Source organism: Salvelinus fontinalis, chromosome 13 (assembly GCF_029448725.1).
Source record: "Salvelinus fontinalis isolate EN_2023a chromosome 13, ASM2944872v1, whole genome shotgun sequence".
Lineage (NCBI taxonomy): Eukaryota > Metazoa > Chordata > Actinopteri > Salmoniformes > Salmonidae > Salvelinus > Salvelinus fontinalis.
The window spans coordinates 16,595,596-16,623,591 of record NC_074677.1 but is presented as its reverse complement, the minus strand read 5'-3'; the positions used below and the strand labels follow the sequence as shown (position 1 = coordinate 16,623,591).

At 44.6% G+C, this 27,996-nt stretch overlaps 1 protein-coding gene across 1 annotated transcript; it reads right to left on the bottom strand.

The window, feature by feature from the left end:
• Nucleotides 1–21: 21 nt before the first annotated feature.
• On the bottom strand, nt 22–27,996 carry LOC129868167 (myotonin-protein kinase-like). The gene is given in 16 exon segments (XM_055941874.1): nt 22–3,376; nt 3,787–3,929; nt 3,932–3,971; nt 4,584–4,636; nt 6,943–7,040; nt 7,539–7,708; nt 8,356–8,452; nt 8,589–8,668; nt 8,865–9,113; nt 9,589–9,786; nt 11,771–11,864; nt 12,293–12,441; nt 12,672–12,767; nt 16,924–17,007; nt 17,094–17,185; nt 26,272–27,996. Coding segments are annotated over 16 exon segments (1,914 nt in total). The 5' UTR covers nt 26,441–27,996; the 3' UTR covers nt 22–3,274.

The window sequence follows — 27,996 nt, the reverse complement described above, 5'->3', positions numbered from 1 at the left end:
TCATGAGCCAAGAGATAGATCCACAATAAATACTTTATTAGTATAATCAATATGGTTTCCAAAATATGATTAAATATGTGCAGACAAACTTTAAGGCATCTCAGTAATCAAATATAATACCACTTCTTTTAAAGCAAATTAAGTAAGAAAAAGAAAAAAAAGACCCTTAGTGCCCAGTGATTGAACAGTCGTGTAATGCCTCATGCACATCTCAAATATCGCTCACATATAAAAGGCCTTGTAAGCCATGGTGAATATTTTGTAGCATACAGCAATTCTCTCACCAAAATCCGGTATTATTCTCACTCATGCTTCACTGTCCAAAGGAACATATTAGGCCTATATGATTTAACATGGCTTTCCCTAACTGCAAGGTGCATAGCATTTTGGCAGTATGATCTAGAGCTACCACAGTATACATTTTGTGGCTTTAAACCAATATTCGTGAGATTATTAATTGGCTATACTGTACTCTAACCAGAATAGCAAACTTTCCTTCATACCATTGCCTTCCTTGTGCCCCATTGCCTCCGATCATGTATTCTAAGTATACAGTTGAAGTCGGAAGTTTACATACACTTAGGTTAGAGTAATTAAAACTAGTTTTTCAAACACTCCACATATTTCTTGTTAACAAACTATAGTTTTGGCAAGTCGGTTAGGACATCTACTTTGTGCATGACACAGGTAATTTTTCCAACAATTGTTTACAGACAGATTATTTCACTTATAATTCACTGTATCACAATTCCACTGGGTCAGAAGTTTACATACACTAAATTGACTGTGCCTTTAAACAGCTTGGAAAAATACAGAAAATGATGTCATGGCTTTAGAAGCTTTTGATAGGCTAATTGACATCATTTGAGTCAATTGGAGGTGTACCTGTGGATGTATTTCAAGTCCTACCTTCAAACTCAGTTTCTCTTTGCTTGACATCTTGAGAAAATCAAAAGAAAATCAGCCAAGACCTCAGAAAAAAAATTGTAGACCTCCAGAAGTCTGGTTCATCCTTGGGAGCAATTTTCAAACACTTTAAGGGACTACGTTCATCTGTACAATCAATAGTACGCAAGTATAAACACCATGGGACCATGCAGCCGTCATACCGCTCAGGAAGGAGACGCGTTCTCTCTCCTAGAGATGAACGTACTTTGGTGCGAAAAGTGCAAATCAATCCCAGAACAACAGCAAAGGACCTTGTGAAGATGTTGGAGGAAACAGGTACAAAAGTATCTATATCTACAGTAAAATGAGTCCTATATCAACATAACCTGAAAGGCAGCTCAGCAATGAAGAAGCCACTGCTCCAAAACCACAAAAAAAAAAGCCAGACTACGGTTTGCAACTGCACATGGGGAGAAAGATTGTACTTTTTGGGGAAATGCCCTCTGGTCTGATGAAACAAAAATAGAACTAATGACCATCGTTATGTTTGGAGGATAAAGAGGGAGGCTTGCAAGCCAAAGAACACCATCCCAACCGTGAAGCACGGGGTGGCAGCATCATGTTGTGGGGGTGTTTTTCTGCAGGAGGGAGTGGTGCACTTCACAAAATAGTTGGCATCATGTGGTAGGAAAATGATGTGGATACATTGAAGCAACATCTCAAGACATCAGTCAGGAAGTTAAAGCTTGGTTGCAAATGGGTCTTCCAAATGGACAATGACCCCAAGCATACTTCCAAAGTTGTGGCAAAATGGCTTAAGGACAACAAAGTCAAGGTATTGGAGTGGCCATCACAAAGCCCTGACCTCAATCCTATAGAAAATTTGTGGGCAGAACTGAAAAAGCCTGTGTGAGCAAGGAGGCCTACAAACCTGACTCAGTTACACCAGCTCTGTCAGGAGGAATGGCCCAAAATTCACTCAACTTATTGTGGGAAGCTTGTGGAAGGCTACCCGAAACGTTTGACCCAAGTTAAAAAGGCAACACTACCAAATACTAATTGAGTGTATGTAAACTTCTGACCCACTGGGAATGTGATGAAAGAAATAAAAGCTGAAATAAATCACTCACTACTATTATTCTGACATTTCACATTCTTAAAATAAAGTGGTGATCCTAACTGACCTATGACAGTGAATCTTTACTAGGATTAAATGTCAGGAATTGTGAAAAACTGAGTTTAAATGTATTTGGCTAAGGTGTATGTAAACTTCTGACTTCAACTGTACATCATCTATCCTAGCACTGGTCCAAGGCTTTACGTGCAGCTTGCTGACGCAGAGCCTTCCTACAACCTACACAGCCTTGATGTAGGAAGGCTCAGCATCAGCAAGCCCTGGACCTGAGCTAAGTGTAACCTTAAAGTGTAACCTTGCAATCCCAGAAATCGTAAAACACACCAACCTCCGATCTCTCTGTCCTTAGCCTTCAGTCAACATTTGCTTGGTATTGTTCTGTAGATGTTATCTATGTATTCCAAACAGGCCCATCTAAAAGCATGCTTTCATTAAAGCCTGTAGTGCAACGAATACCTCTCACATTCAACACAATCCACTCTTACATGTATAGATACAAAGTAAACCACTAGATTATGCTGTTAAAAATTAATGACTGAACATTTGTACGCCGTTAATATTGGGCAAAATGCACCAATAATGTCCAGGTGTGCTGGAGAGTGTGTGCTTATGGAGTGGACTGATTGTCCCCTCTGGCTGTCACTTAAACCAGCAATGTCTCTTTGCTGTGGTGTCTTTTTGTTGTCAGAGCTTGCTTTTACCTCAGTCCGCTCAGAGATATAAGTGCCCACATAGCGACAATCGGAAAGCAACAGGCATCCATTAGTAGTCCAGGAGGAGATGTCCTTCATTTACATTTTCTATACCTCCCCATTCATTTTAAGCTAGTGACAGTCCTTAGCTTTCCTATGGTTATCCCACTGCTCCATGTTCCCCGTTACCCCATTCATGCCCAGCACTCTGCTCACTCTTAATTCTATATATGGGACAAGTGCAATGAGTATAGCATTCGCTTTAACACCCGTCCACCATACTGGCTCAAAACTCTCTCCTTCAGAGGTACTGTAATAGGACTCTGTGGTGGATGCAGAGCAGCATCATGCTGCTGCCACTCCAGTGTGTTCTGTCCACTTCACGTTAAGCCCGTTTCATTCCCACCCTTCATCCCTCCAGCCATGTGGTGCTCCTGTCCTGTTAGCCGAGGGGGTGTTTGGGGGAAGGGAGCAGCTGTAGCATAGGGGGTGACACATCTGGGTCGCCCCTCGATCCCAAGAGGAGGAGGTAGCTAACCCAAGAGTGGGGGCGGGGGGTTCAGGAGATCTCAGTACAGCAGTGTCTGTCCCAGGCTTGGAGATCTCCCCCCTCCGCACACACCAACAAGTAGGACTCACTTCTCTCCTGTGGCCAGCGCATCTGAGAGAGAGGGAGAAAGAGGAGGAGAGGGAAGGGAAGGGAGGGAGAGGGTGAGAGGAAGATAGAGAAGGAGAGAGAGGGAAAGGAGAGGGAGAGAGAGAGAGCATAAAGGAGGAGAGATTTGAGACCGAGAGAGAGAGAGTATAAAGGGGGAGAGGTGGAGAAAGGAAGGTGGAGCCATTGTGGGAAAAGGGGGAGAGAGAGCAACAGTGCAAAGAGAGAGAGATGCAGTCATACAGTCATTTTTTCATCAAGTATATGGGTGTGTCAAATGGCACCCTATTCCCTATATAGGGCACTACTTTAGACCAGACCCCTATTGTCCCTGGTCAAAAGTGCACTAAATAGGGAATAGGGTATAATTTGGGACAAAAGCATCATTTACAGTCCCTATGTTTTACATCTCCTACCCTGTGAAACAGCAGCAGGTGGCGGTGGAGATGGATCACCAGCGGGTAGTGACAGGCAGGGAGCGATTTCTTCCCCTGAAACACACTCACAGTCACGAACTGAACAGGATTGCAGGCCAGGGTACAGATGCAGTCTTTTTTTTGTGCGAGTCACAGCACAGCACAGCACAGCTTGCCGCACCCGCCTGGGTCAAAATCCGTGAGAGAAAGGCAGACACAAAATCATTTCATTGGCCCTGGGCATGACGAGGACTCGTTATTTCAAATTAATGCAGTCAAAAATATTTCGCCAGGCGAGTGTGGCATGCTGTGGTGTGACATGCCCAAAAAAGACTGCACCTGTAACGCTTTATTTGGATAGTACAGTTATCCACTAACTCTCGCCCTACCCCTAACACTAGTTGTAGATCAGCAAGGCATATAGACCAGCAAGTTGTAAACCATCTATAGAGGACTATCCAAATAAAGTGGGACCCATTGCAGGAGCAGAAATATGGGTTGGGTGTGAGTGGGGTAAGAGCTTGTTATGCTTTATTTACACTACCTCTATATCCACATGGAAATGTACACACATTCTCTTTATAGTTGCAAATGAGAACTTGTTCTCAACTAGCCTACCTGGTTAAATAAAGGTGAAATAAAAATAAAAATAAAAATATACCCCAAATAAGGCCAATGTTAGTTGCTAAAACAAGCAACAAAATGACCAAGCAGACAGCCAAATAGGTTGTTTGTTTGCCCTCAGAAAGCCTTTGATCGTCTCAGAAAGAGAGAGAGAGAAAGAGAGTAAGTCTTACATCGTCCAGACAGTGTGCAGGCAGAGAAAGAGACGACGGGCAGACACGCAGTTCTGTGATTGGAGAAGAGAGAGGTACATTAGAACAGCCCAGTCCTAAAAGCATCGTAGCACTAAGATCATCTTAATTCCATTGAAACTAAAGGGACGAACGATGATCTTAGTCCTACAATGCTTTTGGGAAACCCAGCCCAAGAGAGCAGGGGCCTGTTCAGGAGGGTGAAAAGTTACAGGAATGTTCAGATAGAAATATATTTTGTAGAACAGATAAGGTTGTCTGTCACCCAGAATTGGAGATCAGCTCTATCGTGTCAGCCCAGCTAGCACATAATGTTCTGAGAACCATACTGTATTTTTCTTAGAGCTTGGTGAGAGCGTGGTTTTCCTATGGTTATTTTGCAGATAACCTTCCCACATCATTCTGGGAATGGTGCAGGATATCCAGCTAGCACATAACGTTCTGGGAACCATATGTTTCTTAGGTGGGAATTTCTGTACATCAGCATAACAATTTCTACAGGTTTCCTCATGGTTCTATTTAAAGTCATGTTCTCAGAACATCAGGAAAACTTTCCATAGAAATTACAAGAAAACATTAGTAACATTCAACGAAAGTTCTAAGAATGTTATTTAAAAGCATATACGTTCTGCTCTCAGCATCAACAAAACTATATCCTCTATCTAGTATGCTCAGGTGTGTTGGCCACGCCCACTAATTGGCCACATCAGATCTTAATGACTGCTTGTTTCCTTTGAAATGGGGTCTGTTTGAATAGACTAAAATGAACAGCTTTGTATAAGTACAATAAACATGGCATGCTAGCTCCATCCTGGTGGCGCAGTGGACTAATTCCATGGATAGAAACAGAAGATCATAGGTTCAAATTTCACTGATGCCGAGCCACAATAAAAATACATGTGTTTGCATGATTAATGCCTTGGGAAATTAATTTGCTATCTGTACTTGGAGTTCAAAACAGTGTTATTAAAAGTCTTATTGAAACATGTTCTCAGAATATTATTTAATTACCTTGAAATAACGTATAATTTCCGTTCTCAGAATCTTAATGAAATCTTTCAGGGAAAGTAGTAAAACGTTCTCAGAACCTCCCTGAAACCCAAAAATGAACATTCCCAGAACAGGCAAATTGTTAATTTCCGTTCTCAGAATGCTTTAAAAACATTCAGTTTTACCGGTCAGGAAACATGTGACTTCGTTCCCAGAACCAATGGGAAACCAAAAACTTAAGTTTACACAACTTCCAAGGAGCAAAATAGCTGGGAGTTCTATTCCTCATGACATTTCTATCTGCAGCATTCCTCAATGTTTGCCTACTGAACGTGGCCCAGGACTGAGTAGCTGCACTTTTGCAGGAAACTGTTTTGGGTGGGTGCACTGCTCATGAGCCAGCTGTGAAAGTCACAACAACAACAAAAACAAAAACAATTTCAGCAGGAGTGATTGCGTGAGTGAATGGGTGTGTGGAAGTGAGAGAGAGAAAGAGAGAATGTGATGAAAATGAAGTGATTGGAAAGGGCGTGAGGCTTTGCCAGTATTTCTTGGCAACTTTTTAAAAGTATAGTACGTAGATATGTTTATTATTTCATTAACAATATTGTTTCCCCTTTAAACAAGCTAGCCGGTCCTGTTTATCTGCTTGTCAAAAGCGCCTGCCATTTGGTGCATTCTGGGAGTTGGAGTCCTCTAAGGGACTGACTGCATCCAGCCCTCCATTCACACATCCATCCATTAGAAACCTACCCCGAAGGAGACCCCTAACACTGCATCTTTAAAAGGCTCATTACGCTGTATTGATTTATAGCGAGGGAGGGTCAATGGCTGCATACCAGGCCTATTCTTAGAGGAGATATTTATTGTTCTGTTCTGGCCAAGGGCTCCAACATAAGCAGATGCTGCTTGGTGCTCCTGCTATGAAACACTATTTTTTCACAGTATGTGGCTCATATGGTCTGGAAATCCTACCATATCACATTTGTGTTGTTAGACACTGTTGCATGTGAAAAGATGCTATAGCGCTTATAGATGTCAATGGGATGAGGTAATGCTGCTACACAATTCCAGGGTTGTGTTCATAAGGCATCAAATGTATGAACACGTTTTGAAAAAGGGAGGGACTAGATGTATTTTTCCAATAAGAAAAGCTCATTTTATTTTTCCGTTGCAAAACGGTTTTAAAAGTTTTCAGTTGTGTACCTTTATGAACACGACACAACCTTCAGGTCAAAAGTTCAAAATGGATGGAAAAGAAAACCAAGGAAGGATGATAGAACAGGGAATGATTCAGGCATGAGGATTTTTTGAAGAGGAGATGAGGAGGGATGAGTGCTGGGTCCCTTGCCTGTCTCCTTGGGGGACTTCAGGTCCTGGATCTCCCCCCTCAGTCTCTCCATCTCTTTCTCCAGCTCTCCATTCCTCTTCTCTGCCTCTTGCAGCCGCCTATGTAGATGATTGGATAAGGTCAGCTTTGAATACAAGGGCTCTGGTATTGGCTATGAATACTCACCTAAATATCAAAAGGCATCATTACATTATGGCTAGTAATGTCACCTTTTGCAGCAATTACTGCAAAATAGTAAAGTCTGTCAAGTATGAAAGGAAAAGGTGAGGGAGACTCATTTTTAGCAGTAGAGCAATACTGAAATAAAAGCATAGGCCCCATATCTATCTGTGTGTGCCTAACAATGTTTGTACTTCTGCCATGTTGTGCTGCTGCCATGTTATGTTGTTGTCTTAGGTCTCTCTTTATGTATTGTTGTGGTGTCTCTCTTGTCGTGATGTGTGTTTTGTCTTAGTTTTTAATTTTTTGCCTCTTGGTAGGCCGTCATTGTAAATAAAATGTGTTCTTAATTGACTTGCCTGGTTAAAAAAGGTTAAAAAAAGGTTACAATATTTTTTATATATGTATCTGTCTGTCTCACTCAGGAGTGATCTAACCTGTGCAGATCCTCATCAAGTACTGAATTCTGGTCGTTCTCCTCCTCTTCCTCCTCTGTTGTGGTGTGAGCCGACACTGCAGTACCCTGCTCCAAGGCTAGGGGGAGCTCAAGCAGGGCAGGCAGGTTGTCAGGCGTGGTCAGGACATCTCTGAGCTGCCACATCTGACTCTGAAAGCCCACAGCACCCCTCTCAGTGTTAGACATACACCGCCTGATAAAGGTTAAAATTGTGTAGCCCTCAGCATCAGTGGAGGCTGCTGAGAGGAGAGCACAGGTTATGCTGAGCACAGGTGTTTGGTGGTACCTTAATTGGGGAGGACGGGCTCATAGTCATGGCTGGAACAGAGCTAATGGAATGGCATCAAACCATGATATCAAACCATGGTATCAAACCATACCATTCCACCTATTCCGCTCCAGCCATTACCACGAGCCCATCCTAACCAATTAAGGTGCCACCAACCACCTGTGCTCAGCATAACGTAATCTAGCAGTCATTAGTATTTATTGCATGCCTAACTTTGACGTAGGCCACAAAACACATTCAAGATGTTGCTAGCTCAGGAAGAGCTAAGCATTTTGGTCACAGTTTAGTGACACACGAGAGGAGGAAAGCACTAAGCGTTCCTGCATAAATAAATTGACATGTATGTGTAACACGGTGGGAGTCCCAACCTACAACTAACTAGCAAGTGGTTCCACAACGGTTACCCGACTACTCAAATTGTCCTTAGTAGCCAATCTAGCAGTTGGTATTCTAGTCTTGACTGTTAAAACGTGACTCAGCTAGTTGTTAGTGTGTATAGTCAACCTACGAGCTTATCCTGGAAATTGAAGCTTGGCAACCCAAGGTGTTGCTGGTGGTCAATCTCCATCATGATGTCACGACTGCGATCCAAGGCACCTGTCTGTCTGTAAGAGATACAAAAAAAACCCAGAAAGAACAAAAGACAAAGAAAACATTATAACTGTGTTGATATAGTTTTGTATGATACCCCATTAATTTGGGGTACTTTGATACTGAGACAGTATATGATATGAATGTGACCTTGTAGCTGTGTAGGAGTAGCCAACGAAAGCCAGGTGAACTCCGATAGGGGCCTTGTCCATAACATCACTCAGTGTTTCCTTTAGGACACAAGACAGCATTACAAATAGAGTGCTTTATATGTTTATATGTTATCTGCTATATTTGCCTTTCAGGCTTGCTTCTGGAGCCATGTAATATTCTATGGAGTCCATTAAGGCTCTGTATTAGACTCCTTTACATTTAAATGGATCATATATAGATTGTAGATTGTATATTGGCTTTTTGGATTAATACCATTTCACTGAGGCAGTCATCCAACACGTCAAAGTTGGAGGTGTCAGTGGCGTTGGAGACTTCAGGTTGGAAGGGTGCTGGAAGTTCATGCAGGGAGCCCCAGTCTAGTCCACAGAAGAAGGGGTGGGCCCTGAAGTCCCCAGAACCCCTGGTCCCCATACGATCCTCCCTCTCGCAGATTAGCCCCATGATGAGGGAACGGGCCTCATCTGAAACCTCGGGGCCAGACGGGGGGAACTCAAAGTGCTCCTGGGGGGACATAATGGTTGGTTCCTCTTAGTTCTTCAGAGTTCTTTAGGTTTGAGCTCAATATATACCTCTTTGCACTCCTTGCAGATGTATAAGAAAATGGTCTCAAAGATCACTATGGCCCAATCCCAAATTGACCCCTAAACCCTACGCCCTATGCACTTGCAGAGATCTGATTTGATTTGACAGGTGTAAGCAATATTATAATAGGAAGCTATGTGGAAGTTTCACCATACTGCTTGTACTAATTGAATTCTCTAATATCTCCACAAGTGTAGAGTTTAGGGGTTGATTTGGGATTGTACCCTAGTCCCTATTGAATATTAGTTATTGTTTGATATCCTTCCCTCTTCGTATTTCCTATGACTTGTTGCACCCATATCTACAGAAACATATGGAAAATGTTCTGATGACCCTCAACATGTTCTCTTGATCAATCTGTAAGATTAGTTTCTGTATAAAGTCACCATCGTACCTGGAAGTTCATGATCTTGGCGTAGGTCTCAGAGATGGAGTCTGCGTAGAAGGGTGTGGTCCCCTGCAGCATCTCGTAGGCACAGACGCCCAGGGCCCACCAGTCACACTCAGGGCCATAGCCTCCCCCTCCCTCCACCGCACGCAGGATCTCTGGGGACAGGTAGTCGGGTGTGCCCACCGCCAGGGAAGAGTGCACCTGCAAATACACAGACACATGTCAAGGCACACAAATGGATTTACAAAAGTTAGAATTCTATCCTAGGGACGCAACATGTTCACATTATAGAAAAGAGAAACCTGCCCTCACTGAAAGTAGTATTTAGATTTCTAATTGTAGCAGCAGAGGTTGCACACTGTCACACAATAACACACAGAGGAGTACACCTTCGTGTAACCGAGGTGGTTTGGTGAATAAGTACACTGCTCAAAAAAATAAAGGGAACACTTAAACAACACAATGTAACTCCAAGTCAATCACACTTCTGTGAAATCAAACTGTCCACTTAGGAAGCAACACTGATTGACAATACATTTTACATGCTGTTGTGCAAATGGAATAGACAACAGGTGGAAATTATAGGCAATTAGCAAGACACCCCCAATAAAGGAGTGGTTCTGCAGGTGGTGACCACAGACCACTTCACAGTTCCTATGCTTCCTGGCTGATGTTTTGGTCACTTTTGAATGCTGGCGGTGCTTTCACTCTAGTGGTAGCATGAGACGGAGTCTACAACCCACACAAGTGGCTCAGGTAGTGCAGCTCATCCAGGATGGCACATCAATGCGAGCTGTGGCAAGAAGGTTTGCTGTGTCTGTCAGCGTAGTGTCCAGAGCATGGAGGCGCCAGCAGGAGACAGGCCAGTACATCAGGAGACGTGGAGGAGGCCGTAGGAGGGCAACAACCCAGCAGCAGGACCGCTACCTCCGCCTTTGTGCAAGGAGGAGCAGGAGGAGCACTGCCAGAGCCCTGCAAAATGACCTCCAGCAGGCCACAAATGTGCATGTGTCTGCTCAAACGGTCAGAAACAGACTCCATGAGGGTGGTATAAGGGCCCGACGTCCACAGGTGGGGGTTGTGCTTACAGCCCAACACCGTGCAGGACGTTTGGCATTTGCCAGAGAACACCAAGATTGGCAAATTCGCCACTGGCACCCTGTGCTCTTCACAGATGAAAGCAGGTTCACACTGAGCACATGTGACAGACGTGACAGAGTCTGGAGACGCCGTGGAGAACGTTCATGCTGCCTGCAACATCCTCCAGCATGACCGGTTTGGCGGTGGATCAGTCATGGTGTGGGGTGGCATTTCTTTGGGGGGGCCGCACAGCCCTCCATGTGCTCGCCAGAGGTAGCCTGACTGCCATTAGGTACCCAGATGAGATCCTCAGACCCCTTGTGAGACCATATGCTGGTGCGGTTGGCCCTGGGTTCCTCCTAATACAAGACAATGCTAGACCTCATGTGGCTGGAGTGTGTCAGCAGTTCCTGCAAGAGGAAGGCATTGATGCTATGGACTGGCCCGCCCGTTCCCCAGACCTGAATCCAATTGAGCACATCTGGGACATCATGTCTCGCTCCATCCACCAACGCCACGTTGCACCACAGACTGTCCAGGAGTTGGCGGATGCTTTAGTCCAGGTCTGGGAGGAGATCCCTCAGGAGACCATCCACCACCTCATCAGGAGCATACCCAGGCGTTGTAGGGAGGTCATACAGGCACGTGGAGGCCACACACACTACTGAGCCTCATTTTGACTTGTTTTAAGGACATTACATCAAAGTTGGATCAGCCTGAGTGTGGTTTTCCACTTTAATTTTGAGTGTGACTCCAAATCCAGACCTCCATGGGTTTATAAATTTGATTTCCATTGATAATTTTTGTGTGATTTTGTTGTCAGCACATTCAACTATGTAAAGAAAAAAGTATTTAATAAGAATATTTCATTCATTCAGATCTAGGATGTGTTATTTTAGTGTTCCCTTTATTTTTTTGAGCAGTGTATAACCATGCCTGAGACCTAAAGAGTTGGTTCGCTCCCTGAGCCTTGGCTTTAGCTCGAAGGGCTTACACAGCCTTGTGACTCACAGTGGACCCAGGTTCGATACCCACTCTGTTACTTTTGCACAACAGTATTGTGGAGTGAATTGTGAGTATTTTGTGGCCCTTTGGGGCCTCTCACCATGCCATCCTCCTGGACCCTCAGACAGGAACCAAAGTCCCCCAGCCTGACGTGGCCCTCCACTGTCAGCATGATGTTGTCAGGTTTGATGTCCCTGCGAAGGGGAGAGTGAACGATGCAAATCTGACTATGCACATTCACAGGTCTGAACATTATTCTTACTGTTCCCAGGTCATCTATATGAGATTTCATAGCTAACGTTCCCATGGTTCTTGGAAGCCTAGACTCAGAACTTGCGGTGCATGGACCAAAATGAAACCATTAGATGACGTAGACAGTCCACACTCAAAAAGAGACTTCTCAAGTTCTATTATGCCTATTTATTCATGCATTCCAGAGTCAACAAACATTCTTTGAACCTCTCTTGTAGGTCCTCCAAAGTAAGGAACAATGTTCCCCATTTTCTGAGAACATTTCTTCCAGAAAAATTACTGTTTTCAGAACATTACGGTGGTATTCTAGGAACACCGCAAATTGTTTGCTGGAGCTTGTCATGTTGCCAGGTGTCTCTGACCAACTAACCTGTGCACATAGCCCATCCTGTGGATGGAGTCGATCGCCATGACCATCTCAGCCAAGTAGAACTGGGCCATGTCCTCAGGGATACGGTCCCCAAACTTACTGAGCAGGGTCAACAGGTCACCACCCACGTAGTAGTCCATCACCAGGTACTGAGAGAGAGAGTGAGAGCGAGAGTGAGTGAGTGAGAGAATGAGCGAGAGAGAGAGATAGAGAGATGTGAAGAAGAAAAAATGAAAAGAAAGAGAGATTAAATTATTATCCCTTGGTGTATTTCAAAGGAAAGAAACGGAGGGAAGTGACTGAATCACACCAGGTAGACTGCAGTCAGATGTGAAGGCTGAAATGACCCTGATGTTTGCGATTTGTCACTAATACCCACCAGGTAATTGTCGTCCTGGAAGGCATAGTGCAGCTCTGTGATCCACCTTCGATCACCCTTCAGCAGAACCTCTCTCTCCTCCTGGTAACAAGCTGTCTACAGGACAGAAACACAAAGATGCAACACAGAGAGACAGATGACCTCACATCCCAGCTTGGTTCCTTGGAAGTTGTGAGAACATACGTTTTTGGTTTCCCGTTGGTTCTAGGAATGAAGCCATAAGTTTCCTGACATGTAAAACGGAACGTTCTGAGAACGGTAGGGACATTTTTGCCTGTTCTGGGTACGTTCCTTTTTGGGTTGCAGGGAGGTTCTGAGAACATTGGTTTGGAAACTATGGTTTCCTGAAAGTTTTCCTGGGAGGCTTTATTAATGTTCTGAGAACAGAAATTATAGCTTATTTGAAGGTAATTAACCCTCTATGGCATGACTTTTTATTTTGGGGGTAAAAAAATATTTCACATGATTTTTTGGGGAGAGCTTGGGGGTCCCTGATAATATATCTATCATAAAGTTTGTTGTCCATTCCCCCCCCACCCCACAACCCCGAACCAGACATTGGTTTGTTGCCTCAGGGCTGGAATAAGGAAAACAAGCGATATATGAATTAGAACAAAAGTTTTATTTTGACAATCACCCACTACAAATAGTTCCAACCAATCACAATTAGAAGCTTTAAAGTCAAAACATCAAACAATCTAATTAACAAACTACTACTAATTACAACTAACACCTCATGTATAAATGTTTCTCACATTTCATATAAACATATAAACCAACATCCAAATGACTGTCTGTGTGTGTGTGTGTGTGTGTGCGTGTGCGTGTGCTTGTGTGTGTGGAGGGGTTAGCCTATGTGTGCGGGTATATGTGCGAGTGTGTGTGTGTGTGTTTCAGTGTGTCTGAATGTGTGTTTGTGTTGTTTATTGTTTGAATCAGTGTTTCTCTTTTTGACAAAGCACACTCTGATTTCCAATTCTGTGTGGAACCTCAGGAAGCAGTTGCTTGTGGATGTGAAACAGAGGTGGACATCACATTTCTGGCACTTGGCTTTTGGTGTACCTGTGCACCCTGGTACCTTGCATCTCCCCTTCTTTTCAGCCATAATCATCTGGTGGGCTGTGGCATCCAGGTGCACATCAGGGACTGGAATTGGATCAGGGGGGTCCTTTCCTCCTCTTCTCCTCATACTCACCAGCAATTCTGGAACTGGGACGACCTTTCTTGCACTCCACTCTTTCCACTTTTGCATAGGCCTTCAGTGATGTATGACTTGAAGGTATACAGCTTCATTTGTTCCTTCTTTCTCATGCCAGTGCCTTCACAATCACTTCAGTAGAGCAGCCAGGTTGTCACGATGATCATATCCAGGAAGTGGAACACCAGCCGGTGGTACTACTTCTTTGATCTGATTTTGTTCCGGTACAGTGCACTCAGTGAGTCAAGCAGATCCACCCCACCCATATCCTTGTTGTATTCTTTCACCACAGCAGGGCAGGGGACTTTGGTGATCATCTTTCGCTTGAGATCCCACCTGTCAACCTCAGGGATTTTTTGATGGCTTCCCTTCTATTCAGTATCATGGTGTCAGCTACTTGGGACAGGGCAGACTTTGTTCCAAAACATGCGGGTGCCTGGTAAACCAAACAATGACATGTACACCACAATACCCAGGAACTGCTCCAATTCTTTTGTAGTGAGGTTACGGGGCTTGTTTGCGTTACATTGTATCGCATATAAATTTGACTGCCCTACAATAACTTCCAGAATGTCTTCAGAGAAAAACTGCTTGAAGTACTGGAGGGGGACATGATATCATCAGATCTTGAAATCAGGTCCTGCCATTCTGGGTAAGCATTGAAGTGTGCATTGTGGGGTGTTCTCCACCAGGGTTGGCGTGGAACATCAACCTCTGCTACATCTTCATCCTCAGACTCAGTCTCATTGTCAACAGACAGGCATGTTCCTTTAAAAAAGAAAGCAGGAAGCACACATTTGAATGTGTCATATACCCTTCTTCATCCACTGACGCACGCGCACACACGCAATCACACGCACACATTACTTTGCTGACTGACCCCTAACTGACCCCTAACCTCCTAACTGTCTGTCAAACCTAATTCAGGGATCCACTCTTCCTGACTCTCAAGCTCACTGTCCTCACTGTCAGAGGGAATGACCCTAACTGCTCGATGATGTTCCTTCCGCACATAAAATGTTGTGTCCATTTCCTGTAAGTATCAGTAGATAGTGAAGTAAAAACATTGACTATGGTCATAATTATGCATCTGAGCACATCTCCACACTTTAGCATGATCAAAGTGGTCTAACTGCACAATGTTGCCCTGAGGCAACAAACCAAACAACACTGTTTTAGTATAGAAATAAAAACAAAATAAGTCTTTAAACAATCAAACATACTTCTTTAAATACTCATGCACATGCATATATTTTTTTATATAAAGTTATTTCAATTTAAACATGTTAAAAAGGGATTTTATCTCACCAATTGGTGACACTTTGCTTCCTGAAAGGACTGCTCCACCCCAGACAAAAGGCCACACTCACTTCAGCCCCTCATTTCATAGGACACAGACATGTCCGGTGATATTATATATATATATATATATATATATATATATATATATATATATATATATATAAATCTTATCAAAAAGGTGTGCTGTGAGGTCCAAAAAGGTAGTTTGTTACCATGCCATAGAAGGATAAATACAATTCTGAGAACAATAAAAAATGTAATAACACTGTTTGCGTTAACTGTTTTGAACTCCAGCCATATATAGCAAATTCATTTCCATGTGTCCTAAGGCAGTGTTTCCTAACCCTGGTCCTCGAGCACCCTCAACAGTACACCGTTTTTTGTAGCCCTTGACAAACACACCTCAGGGAACAATTTGAGAACAGTACTTTAAATAGAACCATAAGGAAACCCGTAGGAAACGTTACGCTAAAGTACTGAAATTCCCACAGAAAAACATTTCTTAATGTTCTCTGAACAATTTCAGAACATTCCCAATGTCAAACCAGTTGGAGAACGTTCCTAGAACATTACTAAAAATGTAATCAAATGTAACCATGTTTGAACTTTTAGGAAATGTTCTGTTAAAGTATTGAAACACCAAGAAAATAACGTTATTTTAATGTCCTTAAATTTGCTATCCTGCACCATTTGTGTCCTAGCAACTATCCTGCACCATTTGTGTCCTAGCAACTATCCTGCACCATTTGTGTCCTAGCAACTATCCTGCACCATTTGTGTCCTAGCAACTATCCTGCACCATTTGTGTCCTAGCAACTATCCTGCACCATTTGTGTCCTAGCAACTATCCTGCACCATTTGTGTCCTAGCAACTATCCTGCACCATTTGTGTCCTAGCAACTATCCTGCACCATTTGTGTCCTAGCAACTATCCTGCACCATTTTTGTCCTAGCAACTATCCTGCACCATTTGTGTCCTAGCAACTATCCTGTACCATTTGTGTCCTAGCAACTATCCTGCACCATTTGTGTCCTAGCAACTATCCTGCACCATTTGTGTCCTAGCAACTATCCTGCACCATTTGTGTCCTAGCAACTATCCTGCACCATTTGTGTCCTAGCAACTATCCTGCACCATTTGTGTCCTAGCAACTATCCTGCACCATTTGCGGCCTAGCAACTGTCCTGCACCATTTGTGTCCTAGCAACTATCCTGCACCATTTGTGACCTAGCAACTATCCTGCACCATTTCTAGAAAGTTGTGGGAAGGTTGTATTGCAAAATAACCATAGGACAACATGCTCAGAACGTTATGTGCTAGCTGGGATGTTGTTTTACAGTAGACGCAAGAAGCAACAAAGAAGTTGGTTCTATAATACAAAATGTATCTGTTGTTATGTGAATAGTAAAACCCACTAAAGACAGACGTTATTTTAATGTCTAGTTTCAAATTACATTTGATTGAGTTGTCAATAAACGTGAATTCAACATGAAAACAAAAACCATGTCATTATATTTAGCTTAGAAATAATAAAATAATAAAATATTATTACATACACCAGATAAGTGCAGTGAAACGTGTTGTTTTACAGGGTCGATCATAGCTTAAAATTTCTTTATGTTGATTTTTGCAAATCCAATCAGTTTTCCATGTTGATTCAATGTCCTCACACTTATTTTTTTGTAGTTGAAACAGTGTCGATTCAACCAGTTTGTGCAGAGTGGGAAGGTTCCTGTGTGTGTGTGTTTACCTCTCCTCGCTTCAGCATGTCCCACTTATTCATAATCTTCAGCGCATACACTTGCTGTGTGCTACGCATCCTCGCCACAGCCACCTATAAATACAGCAACACACACGTTACCACGGAGATAAGATTCAATTGTCCAAAGTGCACCTTGACTTTTGGCGGCGTACTCTCACCTCACTGAAGGTCCCTCGACCAATCACCTTCAAGATGTGGAAGTCATCCCTCTTGATGCGTGTCTTCTTCACCTGCCTCACCAGGGGCTCCGCTGTGATTGGAGGAGAGAGGACAGAGAGGCTGTTGATTTCACGAGAAAACACATGGAAAGCGGGTGTTTGAAAATAAATGAATTCTAACTAGGGTCAACTTTTGTATGGAGAATATATTTTATACACTCACATCCTCCAAAAGCATGCATGACAAGCCTGGAGTAAGGACTAGAGCTAGACACTGTGCTTGTTTATGTAGATGGCCCTCATCTCTCTCTCACACACACACACACACACACACACACACACACACACACACACACACACACACACACACACACACACACACACACACACACACACACACACACACACACACACACACACACACACACACACACACACACACACACACACACACACACACACACACACACACACACAGTTAACAAGAAGACCTCCGGGCATCCTGGCAAAAGCCGTCTGTTTCCTTTTACCTTTCAAACAAACGCTTCCAAGTGTCATGGGTCACCAGCCTCCCATGAAATACAACCCAGAAACAGCCAAAACACACGCATGTGTATTTTTGTGTGTGTTTGGAGAGACTGTGGATCATATGGTAGAGCTTGAAATTTGCAATGAAAGAATCGTGGGTTCGATTCCTGCTAGACCACCATGCTAAAAATGTATGCTCATATGACAGTAACAAGCAGCCAGTTCCCCTTTAAGACACTGGTGTTCTGAAATAGTCTAAGAGTGTGTCTAAGAATAGCTGCCACCGTTTAATACTTTTTTAAGGCAAGTTTTCCAGCCCCTTGGTTTTCTTTTTTTCTCCACTCCCCTCTCCTGTGGGGAGGAATGCGAGCGAGACCAAGGCAACAGTACAAACTGTTTTAGTGGGGAGCGAGAGAGAGGGAGAGAGAGAGAGGAAGGAAAAGAGAGAGGGCAAGAGAGAGAGAGAGAGAGAGAGAGAGAGAGAGAGAGAGAGAGAGAGAGAGAGAGAGAGAGAGAGAGAGAGAGAGAGAGAGAGAGAGAGAGAGAGAGAGAGAGAGAGAGAGAGAGAGAGAGAGAGGAGAGAGAGAGAGAGAGAGAGAGAGAGAGAGGAGAGAGAGAGAGAGAGAGAGAGAGAGAGGGGGGGGGGGGAGAAGCTTCCAGACCCACTCAGCCTTTCAGGCATCTTGTAGAAACAACCAAATATTTTGGCTTCCTTGAGTGTGTCCCAAATGGCTCCCTATTCCCTATATAGTGCCCATAGAGCTTTGGTCAAAAGTAGTGCACTATGTAAGGAATAGGGTGCCATTTGGGATGCAGCTATAAAATTCCTTTATAGACTTTCAGAATGGAGCGATGTACTTGTGCACAGCGGCTGTTGTGACTGGCATGTGACTGTAGCTTTGGAGAATCTGTCCAGGATTTTCATCAGGACCAACAATGTTGACAGACAATATTGAGGCTGTACAAAACCATCTCTTTAGCTCATAGCAATGCTTTGGAACACCCTAGTGTAACGGATCTGAAATGGCTAGCTAGTTAGCGGGTACGCGCTAGTAGCATTTCAATCAGTTACGTCACTTGCTCTGAGACTTAAGTAGTGTTGCCCCTTGCTTTGCAAGGGCCTCGGCCTTTGTGGAGCGATGGGTAACGACCGTGCTTCGTGGGCAACCGTTGTTGATGTGTGCAGAGGGTCCCTGGTTCGCGCCCGTGTCGGGGCGAGGGGACGGTTTAAAGTTATACTGTTACATTGATGCTGTTGACCCGGATCACTGGTTGCTGCGGAAAAAGAGGTGTGTGTTCAGTAAGGCCCCCGAGCCAGAGGCCAGAGCTCCACTGGAGAACATCATCAATGTAACAGTATAACTTTAAACCATCCCGGGACGGTTTAAAGTTATACTGTTACATTGATGCTGTTGACCCGGATCACTGGTTGCTGCGGAAAAGGAGGAGGTTGAAAGGGGGGTGAGTGTAACGGATCTGAAATGGCTAGCTAGTTAGCGGGTACGCGCTAGTAGCATTTCAATCAGTTACGTCACTTGCTCTGAGACTTAAGTAGTGTTGCCCCTTGCTTTGCAAGGGCCGTGGCCTTTGTGGAGCGATGGGTAACGACCGTGCTTCGTGAGCAACCGTTGTTGATGTGTGCAGAGGGTCCCTGGTTCGCGCCCGTGTCGGGGCGAGGGGATGGTTTAAAGTTATACTGTTACATTGATGATGTTCTCCAGTGGAGCTCTGGCCTCTGGCTCGGGGGCCTTACTGAACACACACCTCTTTTTCCGCAGCAACCAGTGATCCGGGTCACGGCACCAGTGTAACAGATGTATAGTGTACTCTCCATGCGTTGTGTTTTATAATAATAAATAACTTCGGCCAGTGGTCCCAGTTGAGCATCATTTATTTCTGCTGTTGTTAAATGGGAAACAGCACGTTAGTTGTGCAGGGCTTAATAGTGTTGATGGCTGTCGATGACAAAATCCCTTGCATCACATTTTCATACTGGGAAGACCTGACGTTCGCGATCTCCCCCTATCTGCAAGTGGGGCCAATCACAACACCCCTTATTGTCATCAGAATTGAACTAACCAATAAGAATGCTTGAACATCAAATACACATTTCTTTAGAGGCAAGTGGAAACATAACCAACCCTGTTACACTAGAACAGTGGATCCTAATACTTCGCATCCTGTGACCCATCTAAAAACATTTTCATTGGACCCTCAACACATTTCTTGCGACTCTCTACATGTCAGAGAATGACTCCTGGGTTTTACATGCGTCAGTTTAGCATTTTCCACACTAATGGTTAAGGTTAGGATTGTGGGAGGGGAAGCTGATCCTAGATCTGTACCTAGGGGAAACTTCACCCAGGAGTGTCAGAGAAACTGTCCCTGTCAGCAGGACATGCTTGGTTGATGAGAGATGATGATTGTGAAACCACAGGAGAGGATATGGGGTCAGAAATCACCATTCTTCCTTTCCACCCATCCTGCCCAGCTGTATTCCCCTGCACACACACACACACACACACACACACACACACACACACACACACACACACACACACACACACACACACACACACACACACACACACACACACACACACACACACACACACACACCACACCACACCACACCACACCCACTGGTTGACAGAAAACAGGGCCTGATGGAAAGTATGGTATGGTGAGGGGTGGGGGGGACGCTGAGAGTCTTTCCTCTCCTCTGCTTGCCCGCCTGTGTTGTTTACCCTAGTTCTTTAATGATGGAACAGTGCCAACCAGCCCAACCAGCACACAGCCTCATAAATGGACATGTCTTTCCTCCAGGGAGATGGAAAGAGACAGAGAGAGGAAAAGAGAGAGAGACAGAGGTGGTGGGGGAGGGTAGGGGGTCATGCCTGTTGCTATTTTTTTGTTTAACTTTTTTATGGAGGTCTCAAGAAGTTGAAAGATACAAGTAGAGGAACTGACTTGTCAAGGTTGGGTCACATCAGGTAAACCCTCTAGTCAAGGTTGGGTCACATCAGGTTAACCCTCTAGTCAAGGTTGGGTCACATCAGGTTAACCCTCTCGTCAAGGTTGGGTCAAATCAGGTTAACCATCTAGTCCAGGTTGGGTCACATCCGGTTAACCCTCTAGTCAAGGTTGGGTCACATCAGGTAAACCATCTCGTCAAGGTTGGGTCACATCAGGTTAACCCTCTAGTCAAGGTTGGATCACATCAGGTTAACCCTCTCGTCAAGGTTGGGTCACATCAGGTTAACCCTCTAGTCAAGGTTGGATCACATCAGGTTAACCCTCTCGTCAAGGTTGGGTCACATCAGGTTAACCCTCTAGTCAAGGTTGGGTCACATCAGGTTAACCCTCTCGTCAAGGTTGGGTCACATCAGGTTAACCCTCTCGTCAAGGTTGGGTCACATCAGGTTAACCCTCTAGTCAAGGTTGGGTCACATCAGGTTAACCCTCTAGAGTCTGGAGTGACAGATGGGTAAGTTAGGTGACTTTTTTACAGCATCCACACAGCATCATTTTACTTTTGCAGAATCTATGCACCCCCTCCTCTATTTGGCATCTTATAACACAGATCCTGATTTTTAGGGAGATGGTATAATAATGCAAAATATTAATGCGAAATACCAATATATTACAGAGAATAAGGAACTATCCCAGGTTGAATACACATAGCTCCTCTGTAGCTGCTGACACATGATCATTCCATGATATCCCACTGGGCACAAACATCAGTTCAAAGTCTATTTTTGATTTACATTTGGTTGAGTTGTCAACTAACGTGAAATCAACCAAAAATGTCACAATGACATTGGATTTAGGTAAAAATTTGGGTGAAAATAATATAAAATTCCCTTACGTGGATGACTTTTTGCAAATACAATCAGTTTCCACGTTGATTCAACGTCATCACAAATACATATTTTTTAAAGGACGTCGAAACAACGTTGATTCAACCAGTTTTTTTCCCAGTGCATAATACATTTGTGGACAACCCTGGCTTTGCATCCTCAAAGCGGGAGAAATTATGTTATGTGTTTTCCCTCTCCTTACATGCGGTCTAAACACTGAAAGGTAAAGATAAGAAATGAGACTCTAATAAGATATAAAACCCAGACGTAGACACATAAAACCCAGACGTAGACACATAAAACCCAGACTTAGACACATAAAACCCAGATGTAGACACATAAAACCCAGACGTAGACACATAAAACCCAGACGTAGACACATAAAACCCAGACGTAGACACATAAAACCCAGACGTAGACACATAAAACCCAGACGTAGACACATAAAACCCAGATGTAGACACATAAAACCCAGACGTAGACACATAAAACCCAGACTTAGACACACACACACACACACACACACACACACACACACACACACACACACACACACACACACACACACACACACACACACACACACACACACACACACACACACACACACACACACACACACACACACACACACACACACACACACACACACACACACACACACACACACACACACACTCCCATCAGACTTAGACACATAAAACCCAGACTTAGACACATAAAACCCAGACTTAGACACACATCGCTCTAGTCCTCTTGAACTACGTGCCAACAGTACCGGACACTTGTTTTTCGGCAGCGAAAAGTTCTGAAAGTGGAAAAGGAGATTATTGGAGCCACAGCTTGTTTCTGAGCATGTTGACTCTGGCCATGTCCCCATCGAACACTCGTCCTTTTGTTAAGGCCTTGTAGGGAGTGACCAGACCAAAACCTACACAGAGAGAGATAAAGAGAGATAAAGAGAGAGATAGAGAGAGAGAGAGAGAGAAAGAGAGAGATAGAGAGAGAGAGAGAGAGAGAGAGAGAGAGAGAGAGATGGGGGTAGGGGGAGAAAGTGGGAGAGAAGGGCACACACAGATACAGACAGAAAGATTCAGAGATAGAAATAGAGAAAGAGACAGGTCACAGTGACAGACAGACAGACAGACAGACAGACAGACAGACAGACAGACAGACAGACAGACAGACAGACAGACAGACAGACAGACAGACAGACTCTGGTGCTGGTTTGATCCTTGCTGACTGTGTTAAGCGGTTTGATCCTTGCTGACTGTGTTAAGCAGTTTGATCCTTGCTGACTGTGTTAAGCGGTTTGATCCTTGCTGACTGTGTTAAGCGGAGTTGAATGGAGATCTGACCTGCTCAGTCTACTCTAAGCTAACCTGCTGCATCACTGGTCATCCTTCCACAGCTAACACTGTAATCACAGGAGGTTGGTGGCATCTTAATTGGGGAGGACGGGCTCGTGGTAATGACTGGAGCGGAATAAGTGGAATGGTATCAAATACATCATACACATGGTTTGCAGGTGTTTAATGCCATTCCATTTGCTCTGTTCCAACCATTATTATGAGCCGTCCTCCCCTCAGCAGCCTCCTGTGACTGTCATGTACCCTCATCCCTCAGCGAGACTGGACACATGCTCAGACCAAAATAGGAACCTCCATCACTGTGACATTTGATAGCCCTTGGACACTGGACTAAATCGCACACACACAGAAGCATGCGGATCCACACACACACACACACACACACACACACACACACACACACACACACACACACACACACACACACACACACACACACACACACACACACACACACACACACACACACACACACACACACGTATACATATTCACACATACACACACACACACACACACACGTATACATATTCACACACACACACACACACACACACACACACACACACACACACACACACACACACACACACACACACACACACACACACACACACACACACGCGCACACACACACACACACACACACACACACACACACACACACACACACACACACACACACACACACACACACACACACACCCATCACGTGTTTATGAAGTATTCTGAAATACTGTACACTGAAAGTTAATTAAAAAGAGCACAGGAGAAATGAAGTCTACTGTAAGCACTGATCTGACATGACACTAGTGGAGGCGATGCGGTGGAACCCTTTCCAACTGTGTCAGATCAGTGATTACTTCAAGGTAGGGAGGAGGAACATTGTATATACTGGGACATGTATTGCCATATGTGGACTCATTCACCATATGTTACAGCATACTGTCACGCCCTGGCCATAGAGAGGCTTTTACATTTACATTTTAGTCATTTAGCAGACGCTCTTATCCAGAGCGACTTACAGTAGAGTGCATACATTTTATTACATTTTACATACTGAGACAAGGATATCCCTACCGGCCAAACCCTCCCTAACCCGGACGACGCTATGCCAATTGTGCGTCGCCCCGCGGACCTCCCGGTTGCGGCCGGCTGCGACAGAGCCTGGGCGCGAACCCAGCCCAGCCTGGGCGCGAACCCAGAGACTCTGGTGGCGCAGCTAGCACTGCGATGCAGTGCCCTAGACCACTGCGCCACCCGGGACCACTGCGCCACCCGGGAGGTACAGGTACTTTTACACCCGGGAGGTACAGGTACTTTTATTCTCTATTTTGGTTAGGCCAGGGTGTGACTAGGGTGGGCATTCTAGTTCCTTTATTTCTATGTTTTCTATTTCTTTGTTTTTGGCGGAGTGTGGTTCCCAATCAGCTGTCTATCGTTGTCTCTGATTGGGAATTATACTTAGGCAGCCTTTTTTCCCCACCTGTGTTTTGTGGGTAGTTATTTTCTGTTTAGTCTCTGTTAGCTGACAGAACTGTTCGCTTTCGTTTTGTTACTTTGTTCAAGTGTTTTTTGATAAATAAATAATCATGAACACCTTTCACGCTGCGCTTTGGTCCACTCCTTCCGACGACAGGTGTTACACATACAGTATGTCTGACTTAGTTGAGAGTTCATTGGCTTGGGTGACAAAAGCCAGAGAGATAGAGAGAGAAGACGGAGACAGAATTGGAGGATAAAGGTTGAAGGGTTGAAAAGAGAGGCGGGAAGATGTGAGGAGTTCTCGTCACATAGTCCATGTCCAACAGAGAAGCCAATGTTCCCAATAAAACAGGTTTAAGCTTAAGGGGCAGTCAGTCAACAGTCCTGTGATTTCCTACTGTACAGTGTGTGTGTGTGTGTGTGTGTGTGTGTGTGTGTGTGTGTGTGTGTGTGTGTGTGTGTGTGTGTGTGTGTGTGTGTGTGTGTGTGTGTGTGTGTGTGCACATGTTTTTGTGTGCATGTTTTTGTGTGCGTGCGATAACAGACTGACATCAGCTGAATTATCCCGGGGGCTCACGTGGGCTGGCAGAGGGTTACCAGAGGAGTGTTGGCTTACACAGCCTTGTTTTACGCTGCAGTCTATGAGGACAGTTTAGACTACACTTTATATTATACAATGTGGTAGAGTGCTAATTGAAATACAGTCACGAACAAACAAACACATGCTGAGCACACCGTGCTCTATGTTCATGACACAGCCCATTGCAATACAACACTGCATACACATCATTGGCAAGATGGTTGTATGATGTCTAGATGGGGGTTGTTGGATGAAGTGAAATCATTGCGGCTACTTTTGATCTGAAAGTGAGAACGTACACACACACAAGCACACACACACACACGTATACATATTCACACACACACACACACACACACACACACACACACACACACACACACACACACACACACACACACACACACACACACACACACACACACACACACACACACACACGTATACATATTCACACATACACACACACACACACACACACGTATACATATTCACACACACACACACACACACACACACACACACACACACACACACACACACACACACACACACACACACACACACACACACACACACACACACACACACACACACACACACACACACACACACACACACACAAACCCCTCGCCCCCACACACAGCCATCTCCCCAACACACACCCCTCCATCTCCCAACACACCCCTACGCCCCATACAAAGAGCCGTATGAGCAATGATGGAGCAATGCAGTCATCATACCATACAGTAAGTCTGTGTGTGTGTCATTGCCCTGTGAAACACAGTCCAGAGACCTCTCTTCCCATGTACACCCGCCATAAAGGGAGAAGAGAACCTGAGTGGTGTGTGTCACTGGGTTGCTATGTCTCATATGTACATTTCAGCGTTTCCATACACACTGACAGGAGGACGGAACTGAATAAGGACTCATGGGGGTGTTGTGATTTTGTGAAAACACAACGTGACAAGCCAGGTACAAAAGAGTGTTTCAATCTTGTCTTCCTTTTGCATCATTGCAAGAAATGTGTTTTCTTTCAAATACTTTAGGTGTTCTCAATTTCATTTACACGGAGCAAAGAAATGGATAATACCAAAAGTACAAACTCCACACATTAGGCCTGCTGGGTTAGCATAATCGAACACAGGTAGGTTTTAGACCCTCAACAGTAAATAGACATGGAAGTTAACACACACACACACACACACACACACACACACACACACACACACACACACACACACACACACACACACACACACACACACACACACACACACACACACACACACACACACACACACACACACACACACACACACACACAGTAAAGCTTTTCCAAGTAAGACACTGACCCCATTGTAGGAAGCTCGAGACGTACTTCTCCCTGGCAAGGGGTGACGAGTGGAACTCTTGGTACACCCCCACTAGCAGGTCCAACAGTGTCTGCAGTCCAACCGGTCCTGGGGCCTGGAGTTCCAACAGCAGTAGATCTGAGTCATGAGGTCCCGGGCCCGCCGACATGCTGTCCAGCAGAGGAGGGCCTCGGTTCAGTGGTGCTGCGACTCCCTGGAGTCCATGGAGACTGGAGGCTGGTGGCTGGTTCTGGAGTGGAGCTCTTCTAGCCACTGTCCCTTGTTTGTTTCACACCGGGGCTTCCTGTAGTTTACAGTGCCTCCCCGCTCTCTCTCTTCCTCCCTGTCTCTGTCACTCTCTCTCTCTTTCGCCCTCCCTCTCTCTCTCTCTCTTTCTCGATCCGTCTATCTTTGCTCTGTGCCCCTTGCAACTCCCCTGTCATCTGTCAGTCCTTCACTCTGTACAGTGTGTGTATTTGTGTTTGTGTGTGTGTGGGGGTGTGGTTGTGTGTGACTGCTGGGGGCTTACACCAGCTGAAATGTTCGTCTGTCTGTCTGTCTGTCTGTCAGTCTCTCTGTCTGTCTGTCTGTCTATCTGTCTGTCTGTCTGTCTGTCTGTCTGTCTGTCTGTCTGTCTGTCTGTCTGTCTGTCTGTCAGTCTATCTGTCTGTCTGTCAGTCTCTCTGTCTGTCTGTCTCTATGTCTGTCTGTCTGTCTGTCTGTCTGTCTGTCTCTCTGTCTCTCTGTCTCTCTGTCTCTCTGTCTCTCCGCCCCCTTATTCTTCTCTCCCCGTGGCTCTACAGTGTCTGTTAAGCATGCAGTTACTCCGACTCTAACTCCAGCCCTTTTTTGGTGCGTCCCTTCTCTCCCTCTCCTTCTTTCTCTCTCTCTCCTTCTGTCCAATGCAGTGTCTGCAATATTACAGTAGATGGAGGATTGTGTTAATGTGTAAAAAAAGATTGTCTCAATATTTTCCTCCAAGTGACTTTTTGCTTTGTAATCACTGTCTCTCGTCCTCCTCATACGTCAATTCTTCCGTCCTTCTAAAACTATTAAGTTCAAAATATTCCACCTCTTTCACAGAATTATATCTAAATTTTCTAGAACTGTATGTGGTCAAACCAAAACATACACTACTCTGTACCTCAGGTACATGCTTTATGGTCTCAAATCTCACTACAGTTACAAAACATACACTACTCTGTACCTCAGGTACATGCTTTATGGTCTCAAATCTCACTACAGTTACAAAACATACACTACTCTGTACCTCAGGTACATGCTTTATGGTCTCAAATCTCACTACAGTTACAAAACATACACTACTCTGTACCTCAGGTACATGCTTTATGGTCTCAAATCTCACTACAGTTACAAAACATACACTACTCTGTACCTCAGGTACATGCTTTATGGTCTCCTCAAATCTCACTACAGTTACAAAACTGTTCACGGTCCATGAGATATTTCGGTCCCTCAGCCTTTTGCAGACCCTCCATCTCACCTGTCTCTCTCCTTCTGTCTTCACAGCCCTCCTTCCTACCTTCTTCACTCACTCTTTTCAGGGGCACAGTGGTTGTCCACTTCTCTTTTCCAGCTCACTGGCTCTGAAAATCCTCAACTCACTCAGTCTGTCCACCCGTTTATTCTCTCTGTCTGTCTGTCCTCTTCTCCCCCGGTGTCTGTCGCTCATTGTTTGTCTGTTAAGCTTTCCTCGCTCTCTCG